Genomic DNA, 15687 nt, shown 5'->3' on the forward strand with positions numbered 1-15687 from the left:
GATGTTAATGGCATCCAGAGAATGAGAAGTGGTATGAAGCAATGAAAAATGAAAAGTCTTCATGAACACTAAATGGTATCTGGGATATAGTGGATCTGCCTCAAGATCGGCAGGATGTTAATTGTAAGTGGGTTTATAAAATTAAACATAAACCATCATCTTTGTTTTTATATATATATATATATATAATATATATATAGTTCTAATAGAAGGAAACATTCCACGAAGGAGGTCTTTAAATATGTCTGCTTGTGTCTGTATATGTGTGGATGGATATGTGTGTGTGTGCGAGTGTATACCCGTCCTTTTTTCCCCCTAAGGTAAGTCTTTCCGCTCCCGGGACTGGAATGACTCCTTACCCTCTCCCTTAAAACCCACATCCTTTCGTCTTTCCCTCTCCTTCCCTCTTTCCTGATGAGGCAACAGTTTGTTGCGAAAGCTTGAATTTTGTGTGTATGTTTGTGTTAGTTTGTGTGTCTGTCGACCTGCCAGCACTTTCATTTGGTAAGTCACATCATCTTTGTTTTTATATATATATATATATATATATATATATATATATATATATATATATATATATATATATATATAATAGAGGGAAAAATATATCTAAAAAGAAAGATGATGAGACTTACCAAACAAAAGCGCTGGCAGGTCGATAGACACACAAACAAACACAAACATACTGCCACTAATCTCCGTTGTTCTATAACAGTCACAACCGATAAATGCACACTTCAAGCACCGACACCCAAATGAACCCAATACACCACATAACACATGGACCATACACACACACCACCAGAGGACAGCACCAACCACAACAAGACGACATCTGCAAACACAACACACTCACAAATTAAACTCTGCGCCATCATGACATCACATCACACAACACAACACCCTTACGTCACGGATCAAAGCCGACGGTGGGATCGGACGCCTCCGTTGACCCCAATGGTTCAGTGCCCATTTTAAACTGTAGGTCCTCCTGTAACTGGCTCCATAAGTCATTAAGGGTTAGAGGAAGGCAATGGCATTATCACTTCCAGCAGGATGATGCCCAGTGAAGCACTGTGGTGTTCAAAACAACCTTCAGGTTGATGTTGTATTAATTTAACTGTTAGGAAGTCTTTTCTTAAAATATTTTGAGTGTAGCCTTATACAGAAGTGAAACATCAACTATAAACAGCACAAACACGAAGACAGTAGAAGATTTTGAAATGTGTTGTTATGGAAGAAAGTTGAAGATTAGAATGAAAAGATTATGAATCGAACTGCAGAGAACACAGCTGTGTGGATAAACTTAACTGAAAGAAGGGATAAGTTGATAGGACACTTGCTCAGGCACCAAGAGATGGTTGAGTAGAGAGCTAAAACTTTAGAGGGAGAACAAAACTTGGGTACAGGAACCAGGTTCAAATGAATCAACAACACAATCATCAGTCAGGCTGCAGCTCTCAGCTGTTATACATCTACAGATCAGCAAGTTAAGTGTTTATCTTTTTCTGCCTTTCCCCATAGTATATTTATTAAATTTCATGCATGTTGTTCTGTTTAAGAGGTTTAATCTCACGATTTTGTAATGGTAAATTCGCAGTAGTTGCTCAGTGAACAGCCAGCTCCATAGCTTATGAACCCACCACGTTCACTTTCGACACATCAGGAGGGTAGCAAGTTGTATACCTGGGATTTTGTCTGTTTTTATAGTTTACTTCCTCAATCAATCTTGCTAGGTGTGCACTCTGTATGGAAACACAGGATTACCTGGCCTGAGTTCACAGACAACTGAATGCACTTTTGGCAATGGTCAGTCACCTTCAGGCTGCTGCCTCAGGGTGTAGCAATGGTGGAGGATCTGGCGTGTCGCATGGGACACCTCAGGTGTCACTTGTTTTGCCCATAGGCTCTGTTGCAAGGCACCTCCTAGTGTACCCAACAAGGCTGATCCGCCCTCACCGCAGGGTGAGTAGAGGGTAGCAAGTGGACATGTGGCCACAACTTCAACAGAGTCTGAGTTCCAACATTAGGCGTATTAAGGAGCCAATTAGACAGACAGAATTCAGGACTGGAAAAAAAGTCAATGTGCGCTCAGTATGTCTACCAGGGGGCCTCATCCGAGATGTGGAGGCTGCCTTGCCTGTGGCTATCAAGCAAGCAGTGTGCAGTCAACTGCAAGTTGTGGCTCATGTCTGCACCAATGGCACTTGTCGCATTTGTTCTAAGGCCAGTTTATACAGGTGGCTGGCAGGGTACAAGCAGAACTCACAATTTGCAGCATTGTTCCCACTGTTGATTGGGGTCCTCTGGTTTGGAGTTGAGTGGAGGGTCTCAGCTAAAGACATCACTGACTCTGTGGCGGTCTTGATTGCAGATTTCTAGACCTTTGTTATCACGTGGGGTTTTGTAGGACTTCCCTTGATTGGTCAGGGCTGCAGTACATGAAGGAAGCAGCTACTCGGGTGGCAGAGTAATTGTGGAGTGCACATGAATGTTTTTTTAGGCTTGATGGTAGTTTGAGGTACTCTGATGAACACTCACCAATCGACGTGCAGCAAGGGAAGTCAGATGGCATCCAGAGTAAACACACTTTAACCATCAAAAGTTTATCAGTAAACTCTCGAAGTATTCATAAAAAAGTTCCCGAATTTACTACCCTGCAGAAAAGCTTTCATGCTCAAATTATTCTTGGGATTGAGAGCTGGCTGAAAACGCCAGTTGTGGAATGTATATTGGAACAATAGATTAGAGGACATAGGAGGAGGAGTGTTGATTGCAACTGACAAAAACATTGTTTCTATTGAGGTTGAAGTGGAGTGTGACAGTGAAGTTTTATGATCATGTATAATAGTTACAGGTGAAACCAAGATTCCACTGTGACAGTCATTCAAAGAAAGTCTATGGCCAGTAGTGCATAAATACCTAGACCATGCAGTGCTAGTTGGAGGCAACTTGAACCTACCAAGTATAGACTGGGAAGTCAATGGATTCATTGCGGGGGTACAGGCAATCATGTGTAATGTTTTTGAACAGGTTTTCTGAAAACTGTCTTGGGCAGCTAGCTCAGCAACCCACATGCAATGCAAATGCCTTGTAGCTGCAATTAGGCTAGATCTCATCAACAATGTCAGTATAGAAATGGGGATTAGCGGTCATGTTGTCAGAACAATTATGGTTACGAACATTAATAAGTCAGTCAAGAAGGCTAGGAGTGTGTTCTTGCTATATGGAGCAAATAAGCATTTGTTAGCATCTCACTTAGAGAGTGAACAGATATTGCTTAGTTCCAGTGAGATGGACATAGAGGGATTATGGGCAAAGTTCAAGTAAATTGTAAATCATTGTCTGAAGGGTTATGTGCCTAGTAAGTAGATAAAGAATGGTAAAAGCCCACCACAGTTTAATTATGGAATTCGGAAGATGCTGAGGAAGCAGAGGCTGTTGCCCACTCAGTTCAAAAGGGAACACACAATTGATGGAAAGCAAAGATTTGTAGAGGTCTATGCATCTGTGAAAAGATCTATACCTAAAGCAACAATAACTACTGCTGTTAACTTTAGCAAAAGATCTAGCGAAGAACGAGAGAAAATTCTGGTCCTATGTAAATTTGCCAAGCACGTCTGTTTGTTGTCCAGTCTGGCGTGGCAGTTGAAGATAGCAAAATGAAAGCCGAAGTTTTAAATTTCGCATTCAAGAAACAATTTTTCAGGAGAATCAAAAGAAAACATACTTTCATTTGACCATAAGACAGATTCCTGTATGGATGACATAGTAATAAGCATCTCTGGCACAGAGAAAAAACTTGAAAGCAAATAAGTCACCAGGTCCGGACTGCACTTATTGCAAATCTTGCACTTATTGCGAATCTTGCACTTATTGTGAATCTCTCACCCAGCATTAAGTTCCATGCAACTGGAAAAAGTGCAAGTGACTCCTGTATATGAGGAGGATAAAAGAACAGACCCACAAAATTACAGACCAATAGCCCTATGTTCGGTTTGCTGCAGAATTCTTGAACATATTCTCAGTTCAAATATAATAAATTTTCTTGGGACTGAGAAGCTAATGTCCAAGAATCAACATGGCTTCAGAAAGCATGGCTCGTGCAAAACTCTGCTTGCTCTTCTCTGACATGACATATAGTGAACTATAGATGAAGCGCAACAGGTCTATTCCATATTTCTATATTTATGGAAATCGTTTGACGTGGTATCCCACTACAGGCTGCCAATGAAGTTACAAGAATATGGAATGAATTCACAGATAAGAGAGTCATTTGAAGACTCTTAAGTAACAGAACCCTGTGTGTTGTCCTCAACAGCAAGTGTTTAACAGAGGCAAGGGTATGTCAGGTGTGCCCCAGGGAAGTGCGATACGACTGCTGTTGTTCTCTATATACATAAAAGATTTGGCATATGAGATGGGCAGCAATCTGCAGTTGTTTCCTGATGACACTGTTGTGTACGGTAAAGTGTCAAAGTTGGGAACCTGTAGGAAGATACAGGATGGCATAGACAAAATTTCCAGTTGGTGTGATGAATAGCAGCTACCTCTAAATGTGGGAAAGTGTAAGTTAATGCAGATGAGTAGAAGAAACAAACCTGTAAAGTTCAGACATGGCATTAGTAGTGTACTACTTGACACAGTCACGTCATTTAGATGTATGGCTGTAATGCTGCAAAGCAATAGGAAATGGAATGAGCATGTGAGGACTGTGGTAGGGAAGATCAATGGTCAACTTCAGTTTATTGGGTGAATTTTAGGAAAGCATGGTTCATCTATAAATGAGACCATATGCAGGACACAGATGTGACCTATTCTCGAATACTGCTTGAGTGCTTGGGATCTGTACCTGGTCAGATTAGAAGATGACGTTGAAGTATTTCAGAGGTGGGCTGCCAGATTTGTTACCAGTGGGCTTGAACAACACATAAGTGTTACAGAGATGCTTCAGGAACTCAAATGGGAATCCCTGGGGGGAAGGTGACATTCTTTCAAGCAAATTTAGAGAACCGGCATTTGAAGCTGGGTGTCGAAAAGATTCCGCAGCTGCCAACTTACCCTGCATGTCAGGGCCACAAAGATAAGATTCGAGAAATTAAGGCTCATACGGAGGCATATAGACAGTCGTTTTTTGCTCACTCTATTTGTGAGTGGAACAGGAAAGGAAATAACTAGTAGTGTTACAGGGTACCATCCACCATACACCATACTGTGGTTTGTGAAGTATCTATGTAGATGCAGGTGTATATGCAGGCATCATCACAATTAGCATTCTTTAATATAAACTGAAAGAACTACAAATAAATCAGACCAAATGTGAAACATTAATTTTCACCAAAAATATGATGCAAGTTGTATGAATATTTTCTGTGAGTAACTGCAGTGGAATTCTAGCAATGATTCTGAGTCTTACGCTTTTCACTGGAGATAAGCACAAAAACATTAAATGAAATCTGGGGCAAGCTATCTAAGCATGATGAATGCCATGGTCAACCCAACCAAATATTTATTTATTTATTGCAATTTCTAATGAATATTCGATATTACATGCAGAGATTTCTTTATTTATTAGTCATAAATAGTAGCAAGTTCAAAAATCAAATGAATTCAGTATGGAACAGTGCACTCTTAAAGAGGGGATAAGGCCTAGAACAGAAGCAGTGCCACCCAAGACACATATTCTGTATTGCCCATAGGTTGGCAAAATGTCTGTTCTGCACAGCTAATAGAAGGGTAGTTTTATGTTGCCAGTGCTAGATGAGGAAATAGGCAATGCATTTTTAACCCCAAAATTAAAACCATTTCATATTCTTCACAGGTTATTCGTAATTATGTTGAGCAATGAAAGGTTGCCTCAAACTGTCCCCCTTACCAGTGAAGTTTTCTTTGTTTTTGGAATGAAGGCTGTGGCGACAAGAATGATCTGTAGTATTGACCAATGACCACATTACATTGAAAGGTACACAAATAATGAGAGGTTGAGTGGTGGGCTGACACCGAAACATGTGGAATGCTTGAACCAGAGACTTGAAAGGTTCTGTGATAAGATGTGGCTGTGACTTTCTTGATTTCTGTCACAGGTCACAGATCTGAGAACTGTACATCCCTCTTAAATAGACCAGGGTATGCACTACGTTAGTGGCTGCTAACTAGGAGCTGACTGTGTGTAGGATGCACACAAGATTAATTTTGTTTCTTTTTTAAGATTAGAGAAATAGCACAGTAGAGATAATGTTAGCAGCACTAAACTCTGAAGTATTAGTGTGAGACAAAAAGAAGTCTGTCACAGATGGGACTATTAATCTTAGTGAGCAATTTCTGAAGCATTTGCAACAAATTTCGGATTATGAAGTGCTCCTGAAAGCAGTGGAACTCATATAATGCTAGGTACAGAAATCTGGCTTAATTGACAGCATGAAACTATTTGAAGTAAATTTAAGTGTATACTGAAAGAATACGCTAATTGAAAATCGAGGTAGTGCAGTTTTTACAACAGACATGAAACTCAAATTCAGCAAACAAGAAATTGAACCTGCATGTAAGATTGTTAGAGCAAGACTTGGTAACAAGGGTGGGCATAGACTTATAAATGGTTCCTTCTATCGACCACTAGACTCACCTTCCAACCTAACACACGTCTCACACAATGTCACAGATCAATTTGTCGCACCAGTACAAGAAAACCCCAGGTTGTGAGTACGTATATTAGCCAACATACTGCCTTCGCTGGAGGAGACTAATCATCTGACACCTGATTGGAATAATTACAAGTTTGTAAGTTATGGTTTTGACAAGACACCCTGCAAAACACTACCCAATGCTTTCTTGGAAAACTACTTACATCCAATAACTTGGAAGAGCGCTCATGATAGAAATATATTACATCTAATGTCAACAAACAGACCTGAGTTCTTTGAGGACATCCACACTGCATCTGTTATCAGTGATCATGAAGCAAGTGAGGCAACAATGATTGTCAAACTCTAAAGACCAGCTAAAACTAGCGGGATGATTTACATGTTCAGTAAGCTAGATAAAGATCCAGTCATGTCATCTTACAGAGGAACTCAAAACATACATACAGCACAGATAACGTACAACAGTTCATGGCAGTTGGGATCCTCCATGGTACATGATCACAGTAAAGGAACCTTTAAAGAAACAGTAACAACTGAAAGACTGTAAAGCAAAGTATTAGGCTCTAGACAGACACAGAATTAAACATATTCTGCTGTAAAAAGGGCAATTTGTGAAGCCTTCAACAACTATTATATCTTATTATCTTATTAAAAGTCCTCTCATCAAATTCTCAGAAATTCTGATTGTGTGTGTATATTTTTGCAAAGGAAGATACATGGCTACTGTCCCAGCTTAATACTCACACCACTGCAAAAAAGTGTCATAGATATCAGTGTCGGTAATACCGAGAAAAAGATGAAATCACTAACACGAAGAAAGGTCAAATTCAATGCCAAAACTGCAACTAAGTTCACCCATATTTTAGTCATAATATACTGTATTTATCAAACAAAAATTTGTTTCCTGTGATTGGAAGAAAGCATAAGTCATGCCCATCTACAAGATGAGTAGCAGACGTGATCCACAAACCTACTGTCCAGTTTCACTGGCATCCCTCTGTTGCAGAATCCTAGAACACATTCCGAGCTCAAAAATAACGGAATATCTTAAAAGAAGTACTTCCTCCACACCAATAAGAAAGATTAAAAAAAATCATGCAAAGCCTAACTTGCAGTTCTCTCACATGATATTCTGAAAGCAATGGTTAAAGACAATTAGGAAAATGTAATACTTTTTTTTATTTCTGAAAAGCATTTGATTCAGTGCCACAAAAACACTTATTAACAAAGGTACAATCACACAGAGTCTTCTTCCTGTTAGCATTAATCTGGTGTAGAAAGGGGTCTGCTGCATTCAAGATTTGGCAACATTATTTTATATTATTTTGTGGCCAGGCATGCTTCCCATCATCACAGTCATGGGAGGGAAGACTTGTGTGCCACCTGTCTGTGAACTGTGTAAACGTTGTTCTGTGTGTGATCATTTTTTAACTATTTATGTATCGTACTTTCTGAGAAGGGAATTGGGAACAAGCCCATCACTTGGCTAAAAAGAAAGTATGGGGAACTGCCTGAAAGCCACTCTCTGGGTGTCTGGTGCACCAGTCACGGTCATTAATGTGCCACACAGATCTGATATGCAGCTGCCTGATCGCCCCATCTTGCAAGCCAGCATGCTGAGTGTTTCCCTAGCAAACAGGTCTACAATCATGTGGAATATCAAAAAAACTGGACAAAGGGTTTCCTGGTATGGAGGATCAGCATGTTATCTTGGATATAGAGTCACTGTATGCGCTTGAAGCATGCCCTAATGAAGTGTGTTGAGACCCTTGTATATTAACACCTGGCAGACAGTATCTGGAAAAAACTGTGTAAATATCAAACTGTCCATTCGCATGAATGGACACAGGCAGACAGTGTTTGTTGGTAATGAGGATCACCCTGTGGCTAAACATGCCTTGGTGTACGACCAGCACATCTTGGCGCAGTGTTACACCGTCCGGGTTATCTGGATACTTCCTACCAACACCAACCTATCCGAACTCCGGAGATGGGAACTTGCTCTCCAATATATCCTCTCTTCCCGTTATCCACCAGGCCTCAATCTCCGCTAATTTCAAGTTGCCGCCACTCATACCTCACCTGTCATTCAACAACATCTTTGCCTCTGCACTTCTGCCTCGACTGACATCTCTGCCCAAACTCTTTGTCTTTAAATATGTCTGCTTGTGTCTGTATATGTGTGGATGGATATGTGTGTGCGTGCGAGTGTATACCCGTCCTTTTTCCCCCCTGAGGTAAGTCTTTCCGCTCCCGGGACTGGAATGACTCCTTACCCTCTCCCTTAAAACCCACATCCTTTTGTCTTTCCCTCTCCTTCCCTCTTTCCTGATGAGGCAACAGTTTGTTGCAAAAGCTTGAATTTTGTGTGTATGTTTGTGTTAGTTTGTGTGTCTGTCGACCTGCCAGCACTTTCATTTGGTAAGTCACATCATCTTTGTTTTTAGGTGTATAAATATCCAGTTATATATAGATAATATTTCAAAGTGGTTTAAGATTGGCAATTAACAAAACAAAGTATCTAGGACTATATTATCAATTAGCCACAATTGGAATGTCAACTCATAAAATTGCTGGGTGCAAAAATCTGTGGGGGGATATGAAATAATATAGGCTCAATCTTAGGCAAAGCAAGTGGTAGACTTCAGTTCATTGGCAGGATAATGGGGAAATGCAGTCAGCGTATAAGTGAGATTGCTTGTGCTAGAATATTGCTTATGTTTGTGACACCTGTACCAAATAGGACTAACAGAGGATACTGAACATTACAAACAAGGTGTCATGAATGTCAATGACTGGCCCATAGGAAAGTGTCCCTGAAATGCTCAAAATCCTGAATTTGTAAACACTTCAAGATAGACACCACCTAGTCTGTGAAAGCCATATTACAAAAACTTCAAGAACCAACAGTAAATGAAGAAACTAGGAATACACTAAATATTTGTATGTAACACTCTCGCAGTGACCGCTAAGACAAAATTGGACTACCTTTGTACACAGAGATGCAATTACGTGGTCATTTTTCACGCAGTCCATATGTGGTCGGAATGAGAAGAAAACCTCTGCCATGCACTACACAGTGGTTTGCAGAGAACGTGTGTAGATGAAGAGGCACTTACACAGATAGCAGTGCACGTTACACTGCTTCCAGGACGGGGAGGTGTGTTGGCCCTGGATAAAATCCGGCCAGCGGAGTAACGATGAGGATCAGTGTGCCAATCAGCCCGAATGTGATTTTTAGGCAGCTTCTCATATCCCACTATGTGAATACCAGGCTGGCATCCAAGTCCCGCCTCAGTGACAGGATTTGCAAAGAATTAGAAAACTTCCACTCTCTTTCACATGCGTAACATTACACGCAGACACCTGGAATACACACACTCCGTCCCCGCATCCAGCAAGCCCATTAAACTAACCATGCCTATCCTGAGCCAACACGGAACAAATGCACATTAAAAAGAAACAGTATGTATGTGGAGAGGCACAAGGGTGGAGGGAAGAGAGAAGTGTGAAAGACGTCAAAGGAATAGAATAGAAATGTGGTACCAGTGAGCTCACCTTGGCACAGGCATGGGAAGTTTTATGTGATATGCTATGAAGTGAAGGATCCAATTGGGGAGTGAGGGTAGTGGGAGGGGGGTGGTGTGGCAGAAACTGTGGAATGAACAGTACAGTACCTGATACATACGACGCATTTTGTCTACGGAGCCAATAAATAAATATAAAAACATGGATTAACAAAATATAAAAACATATATTAACAAAGTTTAGCGGGAGTATGGGGACACAGGAGAATGTGGTTGTGGGGTAAAGGTCAATATCAGGTCCAGTGGCAGACTTCATGTTCCCTGCAGCAATGCTGTCAGTACTGACCTTGAGGTATGATAGGAATTGAAAGGGGGTGTGACAGCTGCTGATGGTATGCAGCCAACGAGAGAGTAAATGACAAAATGTTTCGAAGCAAGGCACTAAGGAATATTGTCACATTCTTCTATGCCTCTATACCATAACCTTGTAAAACATTCAGAACACCAATCAAGGTGGCGCAATGGTTAGCGCACTGGACTCGCATTCAGGAGGGCAATAGTTGAAACTCACGTCTGGCCATCCCGATTCAGGTTTTCCGTGATTTCCCTAAATCATTTCAGGCAAATGATGAGATGGTTCCTTTGAAAGGACACGGCCAACGTACTTCCCTAATCCGATGTGACCGATGACCTCGCTATTTGGTCCCCTCCCAGAAATCAGCCAACCAACATTTCGAACAAACATTCAAATATATGTGACAACCAAGATTGTAAATTTAACTGCTGGTCATTTCACTCACAGCTATTTGGGACGTGCTATTAAGTCCCAACCTAATCACAACCTTGTGATTCATGACATATTGGGGAAGGGGGGGGGGGGGGGGGGGGGAATTGGGACAACAGCAAAGAAGAGAACACTATCAATTTCAGTGCCAGACTTGCGCTGCATCTTTTTTCATCTCTCACTGGTTACATTAAAGTATCATTTCACTGGTACATGAAATTGTCACATTGCTAACATTTGGGCAGTAGAGAAACACTGCTGTAACTGGCAGTGGCCCTGACCAAAACTGTAGGCAGGCGTGTGACTAGTAGAGACTGAAGCAGGAGGACCGTAGAAGCAAAGGATGTGTTGCAAGAATAATTCTCATCAGCTAGTAATGGGTGTAAGTAGTATGAGTTGCACAGCAGTCATCGAGATTAAGTACACTGAGCTCACCGACCTACTTCGCCACTGAGACATCAGTTTCACTCTTAGCTATAGTCTGGGCCCCAATACCTGGTTTTGCGAACTGCATAGATGACAAGTAACCTTCCAACACATCCTTAGACCAAAAATTCCTAATGACTAAAACTCTGTTAATTACTTCCTCATACCCAACTCCACCCCTCCATTTCCTTGTGGCTTGCTCTTCATTCAATCAATCTACACCCACTATATGCTCTTTCTGCTCTCCCTCTTCCTGTTTACCACCCCTCCTCAACCACTTTACTGTATGTGAGATGCAACTACCTTGCCTGCACGAGGACAGGTTCGACAGTGTTACATTCCAATCACGTTCCCTTGCTGCCTGTTCCTCCCAGCTGCCATCCTCCCTTTCTTCCATTCCTCTCTTCTTCCCCTCACCCAATCCACCCAACGCAATTTGCCCCCTCAGCTGACCTGCAGTAGCAGGACAATGTAGCCTTCCATGAATATGTACACGTGTGTTTAATTAATCAGTTAGCTCCAAAGAAGATATTGTTAGACTGTTTTAATCTGGCTCATGCGCCTATTGGCGATTCAGTGCCTGTAAGGTGACAGGTTACACTCGCTCCTCTCATCTTTTATCTTCTTACCAGGGCATCCCAATACTGTACTCAGGTTGCAAGGTAATAGCTTGGTAGTGAGTTAGTAAAACCAGTTAGTCGCTTAGTTAGCTGTATGTTCCATTGATCATTTGCACGAATAAATCGTAATGATGTGGAATGAGTCATTTTACATTCACATCGTAGATTAGTTTGTAAATATGATTCAAATGGCTCTGAGCACTATGCGACTTAACTTCTGAGGTCATCAGTCGCCTAGAACTTAGAACTAATTAAACCTAACCGACCTAAGGATATCACAAACATCCATGCCTGAGGCAGGATTCGAACCTCCGACCGTAGCGGTCACTCGGTTCCAGACTGTAGCGCCAAGAACCGCACGGCCACCCCAGCCAGCTGTAAATATGGGTACATGCTGAGCATTCATTAGTTCTTTTGTTTTGTTTATTATTATTATTAAATATACAGATGTGGGTTAGTAAGTCCTACCCACCACCTTTTATATATTACAATAATAGAAATACTTCTACAGAACAGGAGTTGTCATGGAGAAACTTTTTAGTTGCTGAATTGTATACTTCTTTTTGTGCTACAACAACCTTTGCACTGAGTACTGTGGCATTGTAATTAAGTACAATCATTGTTCTTTCTGAACTGCAGTAGATTATTTACAACAAACATTATGAGGGAATACACATACTCTGAAGCAGTAGTCAGAATGCCCAACTCCTTAAACATTGAAATAGCATTTTTTTTTCCCTTTCTTTAGTGAATATTTTGTTGGCTGATTGATCATTAGTGTAGATGAAAGTCTAGGATAGACAGAAAGTTAATAGTGTGATGTTGAGTTTCTGAAGCCCAAAAACATGCTGTACTGAGAAAAGGGTTATCCATGATGACCCAAAAACTATTTTTTAATGTTATGATGAATATCTCATGAACTTTTGAGGTTATGACCACAGATTTTGGAAATACATTGCACATTCTGTGGCTGTAGTTACATCAGGATTTGACACAATTACATCAGCTCATTCCTAAAAAAAACTGTTTGCTGCTCTGCCACTGCATGCTTACAACCTTATATGAGGACACGATTTTAGCTTCAATTACAGTAATACTTCTCTTATGATTTCACCAGAAAACTGGCAAAAACATACAGTATCAGTTAATTCCAGTTCAAACCAACATGTGCAGCTTTTTTTACACAATGTGGCATAACAAGTAATTAATCATGTATGTACACACCTTTTGAGGGATTCTGGGATAATATCACATCTGATAAACTGTCCCAGTCATCTCTTTTGCAAAACAGTTTCACGTTTTCTTCAGAGTTTTCAAGCAATAACTCACAGCCCAATTTTTTCTCTGCAAATGAATACTTCTTCTTTGTTTTTGCAACTGATAAAATATTAGGAAATAATTTATTTGGCAGATGCAAACTCAGATAATCAACAACACTGCTCTCTGCCTTTTCTAATAAAAGTACACTGTCCGACTCTTCTAATGAGTCAATGAGGTTATCAGGTAACCGATTATGTGCACAAACTGTCAAAAGGTGGTCATCACTGGCAAATGTATTACTTGACACACATGAGGTCATGCACAAAAGACTTACACCACGAGGTGAAAAGATTGTATATTTCTCATGTCCATTACCTGGCTTCAGTTTATATCCCAAAATTTCTGCACAGCCAACAATTACAGAAACCGTAAGCTTTCCTCTGACATAAACTGAAGCCCCACTTTTCATTATCAATAGGAACCTATCATTTTCCACAAAACGAATATCAATTTGTGTGCCACAGGTGTCAACATCACTGGCTGTAGATACCATAGATTGTGTTTTGCTGCGTGTATGAAAGATATCCCTTAAAACAGAAACATCACAATCACTGGTATCTTCAATGGATAAAGATTGAAATTTTTCCCTTACAAATGTTTGTGGCACATTTAAACTACAATTTGTGTCTTCTGGAGTACTAGCCACACCACCACCTTCAGCACATGTGTAAACACGTGAGTCATTACATACTTCTTCATGGGAACAAAGAATTTTCTTCATATTTTGTGTCATTTTGGCAACATCGTCTCTGCCCCCTTTTCCAGTTCTGCAAACACTTTCTAGCCTTGCTGCTATAATGTCTTCCATTGAATTCTGACCTTCACTTTTCACTATTAACGGTGCAATATCACACACACCTGTACCACATGATGGCACACACTCTTCAGTATCCACATTATGCACTTGCAGACTGATAAGCTCTGCTGAATCAGACACACAAGCATTGTGACTTGCAGCAAAAACAATGGGGTAACTGTCATTCTCATTACTTTTCTCAAGTTGGGATGAGATGACAGGAGCTAGGCCTGTATGTTCACTGGCACTAAATTCGGTAATTTTCGACTTTCTTTTCTTCTCTTTCCTGTTTCGCAATTTTTTCCCGGATGTTTTTGAAGCACTGTCTGCTCCTTGTTTTTCACTTTCACCCTGAGTGGTCCCAGTCATGCCACTGACCGGTAGTAATAAAGTATCAGCAGTAGCTTGTATTTCAACGTCTCTCCTCTCACTTACACTCTTTCGTAAAGGATCACAACTCTTGTTCAATAAGTCAGTTTTTATCTCTGTGACAATTTCTGGTTCACTCTCATTTCCTGAAGTTATGGTATCATCCCTATGAGACATGCCTTTTTGTGGTGTTACTGTATCGGCTGCCTCCAAAATTTTTGACGTGACATCTGTTATAAACTGAACCTCCACACTCTTGTTCTTCTTCATTCTCTTGGGGTCCAGTCTCCAGGAACTTAAATCCACTGGTTGCACACCCATTCCGGAAGCCTCCAGTTTACCCCGTGTCGTTAATTCATTACCTGCCCTTGCTGACAACAAGTTTCTGTCGAAAAAAACATAAATTAGCGACACATTCATTTTACGAGTGCTGTAAGGGCAATACTCTAAACTAACGTATACTTACTTTACTTTATTTCTAAATCCTTTTCGTTTCTTTAGCTCCTTCGACGCTGTAACATGCGCAGCTCTGAATCTTTCCATGTTTATAGGCTGCTAAATTACTTAACACAAAACTTAGCGCACAGGGCAAATAATACATAAATCAGTAAATAGTATTTTCTCGCGAAGATACAGTGCAGTTACGTGTCGAGGGTACAAAACAAAGAATATTTAAGAACATATTTCTCCTTTTCCCCTTCTCCTAAAACTGTTACTATAGTATTACTCATAATCGAACATGTTTTTTCCGTTTGTACACAAACCTACACGTGTTCCGCTGGTACAACGTAAACAAATAGTTTTTCTTCTTGCCGATGATGTCTTTGAGCAGAGAAGTCAAAGGGAAAGCTATCATAACATGACGGCAGTGAAAACTTGCACCGGTGCACAACCAGTCAACTGATCTGTGGAAGCATCCTACTGGCTCCTTCTCGTGTCATCTGGTCCCTGTCTCTTTGCTTACCACTTACATGTACTTCTTTTCACCAAGGTCCAAGAGCATTAGCAATTGCCGCTACGTGGCTCTTCCCTCATTCTGTTTCGTTCAACTCAACAACGCAGATGTTGAATAGTTTGTTTGCGCGCCTCAGTAGTTAGCACCATGGCAAAAAAATGGGCGTTGTCTTTAACTAAGTAAAGAGATATTTACAAAAGGTAAAAGATTTAAAACACTGAGATAAGATTCTCATTACAGCCTTCAGCT

The 15687-nt window shown here is 40.6% G+C and overlaps 1 protein-coding gene across 2 annotated transcripts in view; it reads right to left on the bottom strand.

The window, feature by feature from the left end:
• Positions 1-15305, bottom strand: part of LOC126190788 (polynucleotide 5'-hydroxyl-kinase NOL9) — a 70859-nt gene extending 55554 nt beyond the window's left edge. The window contains exons 1-2 of one of the 2 annotated variants that reach the window (XM_049931334.1): positions 14955-15305; positions 13223-14868 (exon numbers count right to left, since the gene is read on the bottom strand). In XM_049931334.1, coding sequence (XP_049787291.1) covers positions 13223-14804 — 1582 coding nt within the window. In that variant the 5' untranslated portion in view covers positions 14805-14868; positions 14955-15305. Of the gene's footprint in view, positions 1-13222; positions 14869-14949 lie in introns of both variants that reach the window. The other variant, XM_049931333.1, reaches the window with a different exon arrangement.
• Between the last annotated feature and the right edge of the window lie 382 nt (positions 15306-15687).

Source organism: Schistocerca cancellata, chromosome 6 (assembly GCF_023864275.1).
Source record: "Schistocerca cancellata isolate TAMUIC-IGC-003103 chromosome 6, iqSchCanc2.1, whole genome shotgun sequence".
Classification (NCBI taxonomy): Eukaryota; Metazoa; Arthropoda; class Insecta; order Orthoptera; family Acrididae; genus Schistocerca; species Schistocerca cancellata.